At 34.3% G+C, this 13,686-nt stretch overlaps 1 protein-coding gene across 6 annotated transcripts in view; it reads left to right on the top strand.

Annotated features, from left to right (window-relative positions):
- NT5C3A (5'-nucleotidase, cytosolic IIIA) overlaps nucleotides 1-12,607 on the top strand; it is a 57,712-nt gene extending 45,105 nt beyond the window's left edge. For all 6 annotated transcript variants that reach the window (XM_049894073.1, XM_049894072.1, XM_049894070.1 and 3 more), the window contains 8 exons: nucleotides 3,226-3,324; nucleotides 4,718-4,787; nucleotides 6,180-6,226; nucleotides 6,956-7,041; nucleotides 8,506-8,595; nucleotides 9,762-9,924; nucleotides 10,554-10,754; nucleotides 11,405-12,607. In XM_049894073.1, the coding sequence (XP_049750030.1) occupies nucleotides 3,226-3,324; nucleotides 4,718-4,787; nucleotides 6,180-6,226; nucleotides 6,956-7,041; nucleotides 8,506-8,595; nucleotides 9,762-9,924; nucleotides 10,554-10,754; nucleotides 11,405-11,506 (858 nt within the window). In that variant the 3' untranslated portion in view covers nucleotides 11,507-12,607. The remainder of the gene's footprint in view (nucleotides 1-3,225; nucleotides 3,325-4,717; nucleotides 4,788-6,179; nucleotides 6,227-6,955; nucleotides 7,042-8,505; nucleotides 8,596-9,761; nucleotides 9,925-10,553; nucleotides 10,755-11,404) is intronic.
- The last annotated feature ends 1,079 nt before the right edge of the window (nucleotides 12,608-13,686 follow it).

Below are 13,686 nucleotides of genomic sequence, written 5' to 3'. Positions count from 1 at the left end.
AACTAGCTTCTCATTAAACAATTAGTACACATATTGTTTTGTGACATTGGTTGCCAACCCCATGACATGCCAGCACTCCCTCCTTCTCAGTCTTGGTTTCCCTATTACCACCTTTCCTGTCACCTCTTGCCTTCTTGTTCTTGCCCTTGGGCTAGTGTGCCCTTTTAGTCTCATTTTGTTTTATGCTGCCCTTCACATTTGAAGTATTGTTATTTTTATGTGTCACAACACAAGCAATTGAAGAAAGGGTTTGGGGAGGTAACAAAAGGATGATGGATGATGAAGGGCATACTCTTGCAGTATGCTGCTTAATGTTCTGATATTCTGGTGTTTTTGACATATTTCATACGGTATCCTTTGATTAGATCGCCTATGCCACAGTCTAAAATATTTGAGTAAAATGCTCAGTATCTCAAATTCCTGAGATGTATTTGTCATACATTGCAGTGTCATTGTATGGATATTGTGTGAGGGAGGGTGTAGTATATTATATAATCCAAGGCACGTATAATATCATTTTTATATTTTTTACACCTATGCCCCCCCCTCCAATTTAATGTATTCTCTGGGGAAAGTAGCTGCTCTGGCATTTACTATTTTCATCACTGTTATTTCATTCTAGTGCTATTTGGGTATTCACTACTTATTTACCTGAAAATGAATGGTTGTATGATGTGCAGAAGCAGAGATACATATGCCTGTAGCCACTGGTTCTCTTTCAGGCCTCAGTAATTTAGAATAAACCAATCTAATAGTTGTTGGCCTAGCAAAAACCAGTATACCCCGAGATGGTCCTGTTGCTTTTCTGATCTGATTTGCTTGAGGGAGGACATCTTACCCAGAATGAATACACGGAAGTAAAATGCTTAATTTTCTTGGTAAAAATAGTCAGCAGCATATATCCTCCATTGCTTCCAGCGTGTAGTACGTTAATTATTGAACCAAGGGTATGCTGATTACTGTCCATTTGTCAGTTAAGGCGAGGTAAGAACAGACATTAGTTGTTAAGAGATGAACTTACTAGCTGAAGTATCTATAAAGGGGGTTACAGAAGTGATATTCCAAAAGAGCAGTGGTCCCCAAAACATAACAGGAAAGCTGTAAGTGCTGCTCATCACCATATCCCTAGCAACTAGCAAGAACGTTTCGCACAAAGCAGACACTTGGCAGATATTTGTTTCACAAATAATAGGTTAATGAATGTCATAACTTATCTTTCCTCTACATTTCTGTTTTCATCTTCCGGTCTTTGGAAAACATTCTAACCTTTTTCTGGTTTTCTACTTTTGTCTGCTATATAGGAAAAATATAGGACTTGATAGACTTACCTGGTCAGATTATCTTATAGGCAGAGATAGACACTTTAGGGAATTTTTCATAACTGTGTCCATAATACTAATGAAATATATTAGTATTGGCAGTAACATACCCAGAATAAAAACTTGAAAATAAACAAAGATTACCTGGTACAAACAATATAGAACCTTGATCTGAGGTGCTGCTGTTGTCTGTACTGCTGAACTGATTATAAAGTGATCCATAGTTTCCTCCTCCCAGGCTTCTTATAGATGTGCTGTGAGAACACTGTGTTGCTTGTACTGATTTTTCAGTGATCGTATTAGTGATAGGGTAGAAATAAGAAACAATATTTAACATTAGATTGTTGAGTAACTCTAAAGCCCTCTATATAAACTAGCCCAGTTAACAGCCTAAACCCAGGTGGTCTACTACTTTTGGGCAGTTGTCTTAACTTGAAATAAATCTGTCATAAAATTTATGCCAAGAACAATGAACAAATTATTTGGGACATAGTACCATGAAAAGGATGCATATAAAAATTATGTCCTCACAACTGGACCGGTAAACAATATTATGATAAATGGAGAAGAAATTGAAGTTGTCAAGAATTTCATTCTCCTTGGGTCAACAATCATCCATGAAAGCAGCAGTCAGAAAAGCAAACAACTTTTTGCATTGGACAAAACTTTTTGCTGCAAAAGATCTCTTTAAAGTTTTCAAAAGGAAAGATGTCACTTTGATGGCTAGATGTGCCTGACATAGCCTTGGTCTTTTTAGTCGCCTCATATGCATGTGAAAGTTAGATAGTGAAAAAGGAAGACCGAAGAAGAATTGATGCATTTGAACTGTGGTGTTGGCAAAGAATATTGAATATAGCATGGACTGCCAAAAGAACAAACAAATCAGTCTTAGAAGAAATAAAACCAGAATGTTCCTTAGAAGTGAGGATGGCAAGACATTAGTTCACTTACTTTGTAACATGTCATCATGAAAGACCAATTGCTAGAAGACGGCATCACGTTTGGTAGAGGGCCAAAAGAAACAAGGGAAACCGTCAATGAGATGGATTGACACAGTAACTCCAGCGGTGGACGCCAACATACCAGCAATCATGAAGACAGCACAGAACCGGGCAGCGTTTGGTTCTGTTACACATAAAGTTACCATGAGTCAGCGCCGACTTGACAACATCTAACAACAACCACAAAGAAACAAATATCTTGAAGCAGCTCGTCAAATTTTAAAACGTTTTAAATATATTTTAGTGATTTGTACAAAGATGTAAACTTATGGGGAATAATCATGTAATATTTATTCACTTTCTGTTCGGAAATAGAAATCCATATGTAAATATGGATATAAGCCGAATCTTAAGTAGAAAGGCACTTTATCACAAAGTTCAAATATTAATCTCTGTTTAGTTCTGGCGTTCTGCTTTGATTAATGAATTCTGAGAAAACATATTTTCTTAACTACGTATGTAATAACATTAATTTTACAAAGCCAGACACAAAAGCATGTAACAAGAATGAGTTAAAACTGCATATACTTGGGTGTGTGTAATCATAGAAACGAGACTAATGGGAAATAAACTAAAATGTTTACTTGTTTTATTTTGAGGTAGTAGGATTCTAGGTGACTTTTCTTTTTTATACTTTCTGTAATTTTTGTGGTAAGCATGCATTATTTTTCTAATTAGAAAAAAGTACCCTTTCTGATCAAGTAAATGAGTTATAAATGTGGTTATATCCTAATCTGTATGCAAACCGCGGATGTGCTGTAGACTTTTTCTGTGTGAGTGGTAATTTATACACAAGATATAATGTACATTACATCTTTACATAGTACAGGCTTCTGTTTGGGTAATCAGAGGAATCTGGGAAAAAAAGGAATTAAAAAGTTAATTAATTTCCTTTTATTTTTTAGATGCCAGAATTCCAGAAAGGTTCTGTTCGCATCAAGAACCCTGCAAGAGTAGAAGAAATTATCTGTGGTCTTATCAAAGGAGGAGCTGCCAAACTTCAGGTGAATAATTATCAAGAATCCTTTATTGTTAATATTCAATCAGGCTTATTTATACCATATTTTGTTAAAATCCAAGTAAAGTAAATTTAGATAAGCTTTGCCTATCCTTCCAGAACCCAAAATCTAAAAGATATATCTAGAGTTGGTCTAAAATATACAAAATACCCCATTGGAAACACAAAAATTAATAGCCTTAAATATTAAATGATCCCAGTTATGTGAAATATCCTGATTAGGCAAATGTATAGAGACCAAGTGTATTAGTGCTTACCAGGGGCCAGGAGAGAGGGAGAAAGGGAAAGTCATTGCTTCGGGGGCACTGAGGTTCTGTTAATGGTGGTGGAATACTTTGGAAACGGATATTGATGGTAGTTGTATATCAATGTCACTGAACTGTACATGGAAGAAATGTTGAATTGGCAGATGTTTTACATATGTATGTATGTATATGTATATATATTTATTTTACCACAATAAGACAAAAAAATTAAGACTTGAAATAATCTTATTCTTCAGACTAAAGTATAAAACTGCTGTGCACAAGTATTAAATCATTTTAAGAATAATACTAAAAAGTATACACTCTCAAGTTGTTCTTCCATCTTTTAATTAAGTAAATCATTATAGTTCAAATTAAGATATAATCTGATTAGAGGGTAGCTGATTTTTTTTTTTAATTCTCCTTTTTTAAAAGAATGTTTTAAATATAAATAAAACCAGGACAATCTGGATATTCAGTAAAAAATATTGCTTTTTTTTAAACATTTTTGAAAAAATGAGCTTTAAGAGCTGGCAAACTATTTTCATGTGTTGTTCATTCATTGGTATTAAAAAAAAACCAAACCCGTTGCCGTCCAGTCGATTCCAACTCATAGTGACTCTATAGGACAGAGTAGAACTGCCCCATAGAGTTTCCAAGGAGTGCTTGGTGGACTCGAACTCCCAACGTTTTGGTTAGCAGCTGTAGCTCTTAACCACTATGCCATCAGGGTTCCTTAAATAAAGTACCACTGTGAGTAACTAAGAGAGTTTAATTGCTTCCTCTGTGTTTTTGTACATTGACCCAAGTGGGTTGAAATTATGCAATGCTTTATTCTAAAAAGAATAGTAACCATATCACCTATAATTGGAAGTTTCTATACTGATTATTCAGATTTTATTTGGTGACAGGGCTAGGGCACGTAAGGTATCACCTTGTAGCTAGGATCATTCCCAGAACTTTATACATGAGCTGCATTTGAAAACTCAGATACAGAGAATAACCTCTGCACTAGGGGCCAGGACCAAGCACAGTGAGTACCTTTAGGAAGCGTGCAGTACGCATGTGGGGAGCACACAAGACCTCTGCCCTGGTGGCTGTGTTTATGTAATGCCGTTCTCCCTTTCCTTACAGATAATAACAGACTTTGATATGACACTAAGTAGATTTTCCTACAAAGGGAAGAGATGCCCAACTTGTCATAGTAAGTGTGACATTCTGAAACAACTTATTCATAAAGTAACCATTATTTTAAGATTCTTTGACTTGTATTACCTGAGAGATTACTGATTTTTTTATTCTTTTTGGACATTGAAAGTAATGGGATCTGGGAAAGAAAGGACCTGCTTTTTCTTGATTATATTTTGAGGATTTGTTTGCCTTGTATTGTATAAAATGGCTATTTGTATATATGGTTTTAGTTACAAAAGGAATGAAGACTTCTGAAATTTTTTCTAAGTGTGGCCTCTTGATTATTCAAGAAATATTTAAATGAATTTTAAATTTTGCATTAACCTAAGGAAACAGCATTTATCAAAAACTTTGTGTTTTCTAGGAATTCTACCAAATTTTTATGTTGTGTATGTGTAAATTAAGTTAAAAAAAAGGTCAATGATTAAATAGATTCCCAGTTAAAATGTATTGCTAGGAAAATATGCCTTTTGTATATTCCAAATTGGCTGTGGGTTTTTTAATAATACTTGTCAACTTGACAAGCAGTGAAAAGTGCCCTTTCATTTACTATTGGTCCATCTATAGATTGAGAAATCGGTTTGATAACTTGTATAAAAACTGGTAAAAATCTTAATAACTTCTGACCCAGTTATTCCTTTTCGGAAAATTTCTAAGCATGTAGTCCTAAATGTAGGAAAAAGGCTTTATTCATAAAAATAGTGGTAATTAAGCTCAACATAAAATTATTTATAATAGCAAAAGCTTGGAAACAACCTGAAAAGTTTAACACTAGGGAAAATGGTGTAAATTATGTCATACCCACATAAGACAGCATATGTAACCATTATGAATGATATTTACGGAGAGCTTTTCATTACATGGGAAAATCTAGGCTATAATGTAAAATTAAAAAAAGAAAACAATTCAAATTTATAGATCTGGTATAATCTCTTCTCTAAATGATATTCTAGAATTCTAAGACTGATACGAAATACACTAAAATATATTATCGAATGTTAAGATTTTGAGTACTTTTTGTTTCCTTTTTTACAGTAATGTGTTTTCTGGATTTTCACATTAAGCATCTCTTATCTTTTTATTAAGAAAAAGTGTATTTCAAAGATATACTCCTATTAAAAAGAAGGGTGAAAATGGGAACAGTCAGAACACAATTCACAGTCTTTAAAGACTTGGAGTTGTCTAGCCAGCGGTATAAAGGAGCACTCATTAAACCTCAGATTTTAAACCATTAACTTCTCTAGCAATGGCATATAAATTATTATAGCATTAAAACCAAAAGTTGTAATTACCATGCTAGTCGACTTTGCATTTAAACTTAAAAGAAAAATAGTAAATTATTGACTGTAGTGATATCACCAGTTACAGTGTTTATTTTAATACCTATTTTGCTTTCTTTCTTTAGATATCATTGACAACTGTAAACTGGTTACAGATGAATGTCGAAAAAAGGTAAACACTAACAGTAATCCAGAGTTACTCAAAGACTTCATTACCCTTTTTGCCTGAGAATTTCTTCAGGGTATTCCCACAAACAAGAGCGTATGTCAAATGCTTATAACCATCCGTGACACATAGTAAGCAGTCCATAAATGCTGGGTTGATTGCTGTATGCGTGATATACGCTCAACATATGTTAAAGTAAAAATTAGCAGTAACTTTTTAACAACAATCAGAAAAAAATACTTTAAAATTTTTAAAACAATTTGCAAAATACTCTGGTGTCCTTCTGTTAACTGAAAAATTAAAACAAAAGTACTTTGGTTTTATGTAGGCTTCAGTCCCTTAAATTGATCTGTTTTGCTTAGTATGCGTCTATCTGTATAAACCTTAAAATAATATTCAAAATGTGAATCAAATTTAATACTTTTATGAGGACTTAAGTTGTTTTTTTGTATGTGATAATTTGGCTATTTGATGGTTTCAACAGATTGCTGGCCTGAAAGTACTTAAAGAAAAAAAAGGTAGCTTTCTGCAGGTATATTTAATTACGTGTAAACGTAAGATCAACAAAGATCTCTTCAATATATGCATTAGCTAAGCACTGATGATCTAATCTTTACCTGTAAAGCAGTTTATGGAGAACACTTGTTTACACTGTTTGGCTTTCTGTAAGACTAAGCAGATTAATGACAAAACTGTGCCATCTCATTCATGATGAAGTTATTCATTTATTTCTAGTTATTCCAACTAAAGGAAAAATATTATGCTATTGAAATTGATCCTGTTCTTACCATAGAAGAGAAGTACCCTTACATGGTAGAATGGTAAGTGTGTATTGCGGGGCAGGAGGGTTAGAAATACAATAAAATAACATTACAGTTACAACAAAGGATTTGCTTTCTCCTCCTATATATAAATAGATTCAAAAATTATCCAGTGAGTTAGAGTAATGAATTAAATATAAGAAAATGAACTCAATTCTCCAGTCACTCTAACAGTCTGGGATTTTTTTGTTTGTGTTAAGATGAAGTTCAGTAGGAATAAATTAAAAATCCTGCACTAAGTCTTCAATAAAAACATGTATATTAAAAAAAAAAAAAAGTTGTATTGATAAGATGTAGGTAAATATTTATAGAAAAAGAACTAGGATTTTTAATTGACTCTGAATTTATTTGAACTTAATGTTATATAAATCAGTGACTATTGGTGTTAGTTGCATGACAGCATTGTGTTGAGGTGTTGAGTTCTGGGTGGATGTCATTAAGAGAAATGTTGACAAACGTAAGAGTGCATAGAGGGAGTCTACCAGGATGATCAGAGAAATTAGAGTTACCCATTTGAGGAACATTTCAAGGACTAGGGAATGCTTAGCTTCGAGAAGCAACAACTTGTGGGTTTTAAATCTTAGAGACCAGGAATGATGTTATTTATCTTCATTATCCTATCATCTAACAGGTAGCTTGCACACTTAATCAGTGTTATGCTATTAAATGTCGAGGAGATGTTAGTCTACATGTCTGTAGAGGCAGAACTGGAACTAGAGTCAGAAGGCTTAAGAAGATTGATTCCAATGTGACAGAAGAAAGGACTACCTAAGGATTAGAGTTTTCTGGCAGTGAAATCAGTTTCTCTGGGAGAATGAGCTCATGGACATGATGGGAGCTGACCCAGGCAGAGGAGGGAGATCTCCCGCTTAGGGATCTTACAGGGGGACTGTTAGGTATCCAGTGGAGAGTTAGGTTCTGAAGGCCTGTTACACTGGGATGCTTTGGTTATAGATGCTTTTAAGTAATTGTAAAGCAGGGTAACCTATATTTCAGACTTCCCATAACGAGGATTCTTCTTTCTTACTTGGCAGTATCTTGAGTATTTAGGCAGTTCTTGAAAATACATACTGCACACAGATGGAAAAAAATGGCTTTGCTCTAATTCTTTTTATCTTAATCAGAGAAATGGTTAATGTTGTCCTACGTCAGACTCAGTTCGTATCTGTAGACCAAGAACAGGTTTAGAGTTATCTTTCTTTCATTACATTATGAACATATTTAAGCAAAGTCAGAGTTCAGGAGAACTGGGAAATACAGTAAGAATTTCCATATCACACTTTGAGATACCTGGGTACGTATACATTCATTAGTTATGAATTTAAGTCTCTAAAATTTAAATCCAGAAATACACATGATGAATATAACACTGCATTTTTCACACTGAAAAATACATTGTAATAAAGATAGTAGTTTTAGTTTGCTTTAATTGATATTCTTTTTTTCTTTGGTCATAAACTCCAGGTATACTAAGTCACATGGTTTGCTTGTTGAACAAGCTTTACCAAAAGCTAAACTTAAAGAAATTGTGGAAGAATCTGACGTTATGCTCAAGTAAGTTTGTTGGGTGTTTTTTGTTGTCGTCATCTATAAACTTGAACAATTTTTTTTGTTGTTATATATGAATACAAATATGTATTTTTGTTAAAATAATCTATAACACTATGCCACCTAAAAACACATCCAAAGTATGCCACTTATTACCAAATAGATAGTGGTGAGATAAGGCATTTAGAATAACGTTAGATCTTGGTGTAGGGAATAAGAGACATATGAGATTTAAGTACTCATTTGCATTTCCTTTCTTTAGAGTCAACATTTTAAGACTAATTTACGGATTTATGAAGCCAAGATGATTTTCAAATTTTCTTGCAGAGTACTTTTGTGTAAGACATGAAATATGGAAGGAATGTTTATAAACCATAGAAAAGAATTTACCCATCTACTCTTTTGCAAAATTACATGAATCTACTTTTCTGAATTCTCAAACTTCCTTGAAAACTATCTCTAGGAAGGTGAATGTGTTTTAACAAATAATTAAAATATTCATAATGCATGAATGTATAAGATGTAAAAATCTTCAGACTTATTTAAGTACTCTTTACCACCTTTTAAAATTTTCATCTTCTTAGGCGAATACGATGATGCTGCATTTTAAGATGATCTGTTTCTAAGTAGGAAAGCATTAATTAAATTCTCAGAGTGTAAGGACAGTATTTCATTCCTTTGTAGGCAGCAACAGCTTTACTTAGTTCCCAGGAAGAGTAAAAAAATAAAGAAAAAATTTTAAGATCACTCCAGCTCCCAGATCTTAGGAAGGACGATGCCAAATGTAGAGAGAACACAGCTAAATCCCTGCTGGTCTGCTTTCCTCACAGTAGGAAACAGTACAGAATAGATAAGCAGGCTCTCCCCGAAATGGGTTTCTTAAGATGTGGTTTAATTATTTTCTGTTAAGTGGTGTAAATTCTGAACTGTAGGCTTATATCCATATTCACTGTGAGTTTAAAGACTGCTCGGTTGATTGAATTTGACAAAGAGTTAACAGTTGTGAAAAGCTTCTACTAATAATATCATAGATATCAGTAAGAGCCCTCTTGGACAGTCCTTTGAAATAAGAATATAAATAAGCCATAGAACTGGGTAGAAATATTTAGCTTCTAAGTAAAAAGGAGATATATCTTGCTCTTTAATGATAAGTTTGTACCTCCACGTTGCAGGGAAGGATATGAAAATTTCTTTGATAAGCTCCAACAATACAGCGTCCCGGTGTTCATATTTTCGGCTGGGATTGGTGATGTACTAGAGGAAGTTATCCGTCAAGCTGGTGTTTATCATCCAAATGTCAAAGTAGTGTCCAATTTCATGGATTTTGATGAAAATGTAAGAATACCAAATCATTCTTTATAATGACATGTAACCTGAAAATATTTTAATCATGTAAATGTATTTGTTACTTAGTGTTTAATGTATTCATTAAATTAGACCAAGTTGATAGGCTACTCAGGGACTCATTATCTTTCCCATTTTATACCCAAGTTTTAAAAATAATACACTCTTTCTTAAACTTTTGTTCTGCTAGCTATAGAATAATATTAAAATTAGTAAAGCTTCTTTTATAGCAATTTAATAGAGTAACTCTGAAAACTTAACATCCATGAGGGGAAAAGGAAGTGAATTAGAACTATTATTAAAGTATGAATTTTGCTAGTCAAGATAGTATGTTATAGAATATATAAAGTGGGATCATTTTTTTAGGAATAAAATGAATGTTTAAAATTGGATTTTCAATTCATTGTGTTTTATCATTTAAAGAAGTCTCTAGAAATCCATTTTCTCTTAGAGCCCTTTTTACTTATTGTGAATGTTTTGGATTTAAGTGCTTTTGCGATCACTATAAATTTATAAATATGTTGATAATAATAGTGCCATCTGTTAAGATGAGAATGCCAAAATATGAAGATACATTGTTAAAAGCTATTATTTCAAATGATTTTTTTTTTTTTTAATAGGGGGTACTCAGAGGATTTAAAGGAGAATTAATTCATGTATTTAACAAACATGATGGTGCCTTGAAAAACACAGAATATTTCAGTCAACTCAAAGACAACAGCAACATAATTCTGTTGGGAGACTCCCAAGGAGACTTAAGAATGGCAGATGGAGTAACCAATGTTGAACATATTTTGAAAATTGGATATCTAAATGACAGAGTAAGTGCAGATCTGCCACTTAATTTTCTTTTAAGGAAAAATTAATGTGAAACTTGATAGGTAATTTTTGCCAAAGCCCTTTAAGAAAGTAGTTAGTCTAGAGATATTTTGATTCTCTTTCCTCCTTTACTTTGGTTATGTATACAAGCATGCTGTAAGTATTGGACAGAGAGAGGGTGCACACTCTATATGAGGCCTCTCAGCAAAGTCCATTGTGGAGATTAGAGTAGAAGAGAGTTTCTCAGCCTTGGCACTATTGACATTTTGACCCAGATAATTCTTTGTTGTGGGGAGCTGTCCTGTGTGCATTGTAGGATGTTTAGCAGCATCCCTGGCCTCTACTCACTAGATGTCAGTAGCACCCCGCATTCGTAAGAAGCAAAAAGGTCTCTAGACATTGCCAGATGTTCCTTGGGGGACAAAATTACCCCAGTTGAGAACAACTGGACTAGAGAGAAATCATTTCGGGAAAATTGTTATGTCAATGAGCCTTGAAAGTTTGTAAGTATTTCTTCATTTCAAATGTTTTTTTAAATTAAATGTACTACATTTTGCCCAACAGATCTAACGTAACAGTAAGATTGATACTGAAATTATTTGCTGCTTCTCCTGCCTGTGTGTTAATTTCACTTTTGTTTTCTGTTGATTAGGTGGATGAACTTTTAGAAAAGTACATGGACTCTTACGATATTGTTTTAGTAAAAGACGAATCCTTGGACATAGCCAACTCTATCTTACAGAAGGTTCTATAAATAAGCATTCATCAGGAAGATCTCTCTCCCATGGGAGCAGTTGATTCAAAAACTGTTATTTGTTCATCTTGCTCTGAAAGAATCTTATTTATAATATACCCTTGCTTTTAAAGTTTTCCTTTACATAAGTATTTTCAGACATGTCGAATCCATCAATTGTTGTTTTATGATGCAGTTGAGTCACTTCCGGCTCATAGCAACCCCATGTACAACAAAAAGAAACACTGCCACAGCCTGCACCATCCTCACAATCATTGCTGCGTTTGAGCCCATTGTTGCAGCCACTGTGTCAGCCCATCTTGTTGAGGGTCTTCCTCTTTTTTTGCTGACTCTCTGCTTTACCAAGTGTGATATCCTCTTCCAGGAACTGATCCTTCCTCTCCTGTTGTGGTCAAGTCGATTCTGACTCGTAGCAATCCTGTAGGACAGAGTAGAACTGCCCCATAGGGTTTCCAAGGAGCAGCTAGTGGATTCGAACTGCCGACCTTTTGGTTAGCAGCTGAGCTTTAAACTATTTGCTCCTGATAATATCCAGTGAGATGAAGTTTGCCATCCTTGCTTGTAAGGAGCATTCTGGCTGTACTTCTTCCAGGACAGATCTGTTCATTCTTCTGGCAGTCCATGGTATATTCAGTATTCTTTCCCAATACCATAATTCAAAGCTCCATCAACTGGAAGCCCTTTTTTTCTCCGCTTCTCTCAACACACTCCCCATCATATTTTTTAACAGATTTAAAAAAAAAAAAATCTTAAAAGCAAAACTAGAAAAATAACTCCCTACTTTTCCAAAGTAGATTTTGTACTTTAATTTTATCATGCATTTTTTAAGAGTCCTTTTTACACTGGGAAGGTTTGTGGGAGTTTTAAAAAATTTTGTGAAATGGTCAGATAATGTGCATGATTTGAGTGAATTATGCTGATGGTATCACCATCTTCTGAAATTACGTTTGGTTATTTTGTTTGGGGAAAATCAATATTTACCAGAAAAGACTGGCACTTGGTGTTTGGTGAAAAAACTGTTGGTGTCCACATGTCACTAATCATTACAAATGTTCTATACTGAAGCACTGATAATAAACATGAAATGGAAAATCTTTTTAATCCTACTGTTAAGACTGTCATTATTCATTCAACAAATATTTATTGAGCACCTTTCATGTTTTTCTTTCCTTTCTTTTTGGTGATATATAAATCATAATGTCCTTGTAATGGCTGTTTAGACTAAATATTTTCAAAATCTATACATTATCAAGGTTAAGGATAAAAAGATAATTTGCAGAGAAAATTTAATCTACCCTTTAGAAAATATTGGGGCCAGTAAAAATTTTCCCACACTGAAAATACATCAGTAAGATAGGGGACTTTATTGTTTAAGTCTAGCAGAGTTTCAGAAACAGCCACAGTCAGGAAACAAAGTGTAGTTGGTTCACATGGAACTAACGTTCCCCTCTGCAGTCGAACTTCCCATTCTGAATTTATGCAGCCCCATAATTGGTTTGCACAAGGCTTAGACTTGCCATTGTGCTAAATTTGACCCTGACTCTAATCCTTGAGCTCTAGAGCCTATTAGCAACTAACTGGTTTTCTTATGGCTACTGAACTGTGATACACACATGATCTGATTGGTCTGGTCATTTAGTCAACCATTTTTAGTTTAATCAGATGTGACAAGAAGGCAAGGTCACATGACAAACCTTTTTTCCCTACAGCAGAACATCTATATTCTCTACTACTTCTTTCTATGTAAAGTAAATAATGAAAGTATGCAGTAGCAAAAAGTAGCCTATTCCATACTTAGGTAATCTCAAAATCAAGCTCAAAGCCAAACTCCTTGCATTAAACCAGATAGCACGGCATGTGAATATCAGAATTACCTGGAGCAATTTTCTACTTAGGAAGACCAGTTGGGAAACACTGATCTAATGATAGCGCTCTACCCCTGCCAGCAGAGCTTCTTGAAATTCTTTCCAAAGATTCCCCTAGGGAATTTATAATACGCTTCCATAAATAAGGCTGCATGGTAGAAATGTAAAGCATACTAAAGTTATGACCTGCGTTCTTGGCTCAGCCCCAGAGCTTCAGAATGAAGGCCTTGAGAGCATGCACTCTGTAAAGTGCTTTCTAGCCAGTACCATGAGAACCATCAGTTATCAAGCCAACGCTGCAAGAAAGCAAAAGAG

Source organism: Elephas maximus, chromosome 8 (genome assembly GCF_024166365.1).
Source record: "Elephas maximus indicus isolate mEleMax1 chromosome 8, mEleMax1 primary haplotype, whole genome shotgun sequence".
NCBI lineage: Eukaryota > Metazoa > Chordata > Mammalia > Proboscidea > Elephantidae > Elephas > Elephas maximus.
The sequence above is the reverse complement of the archived record's forward strand: the minus strand, read 5'-3'. Positions and strand labels throughout refer to the sequence as shown.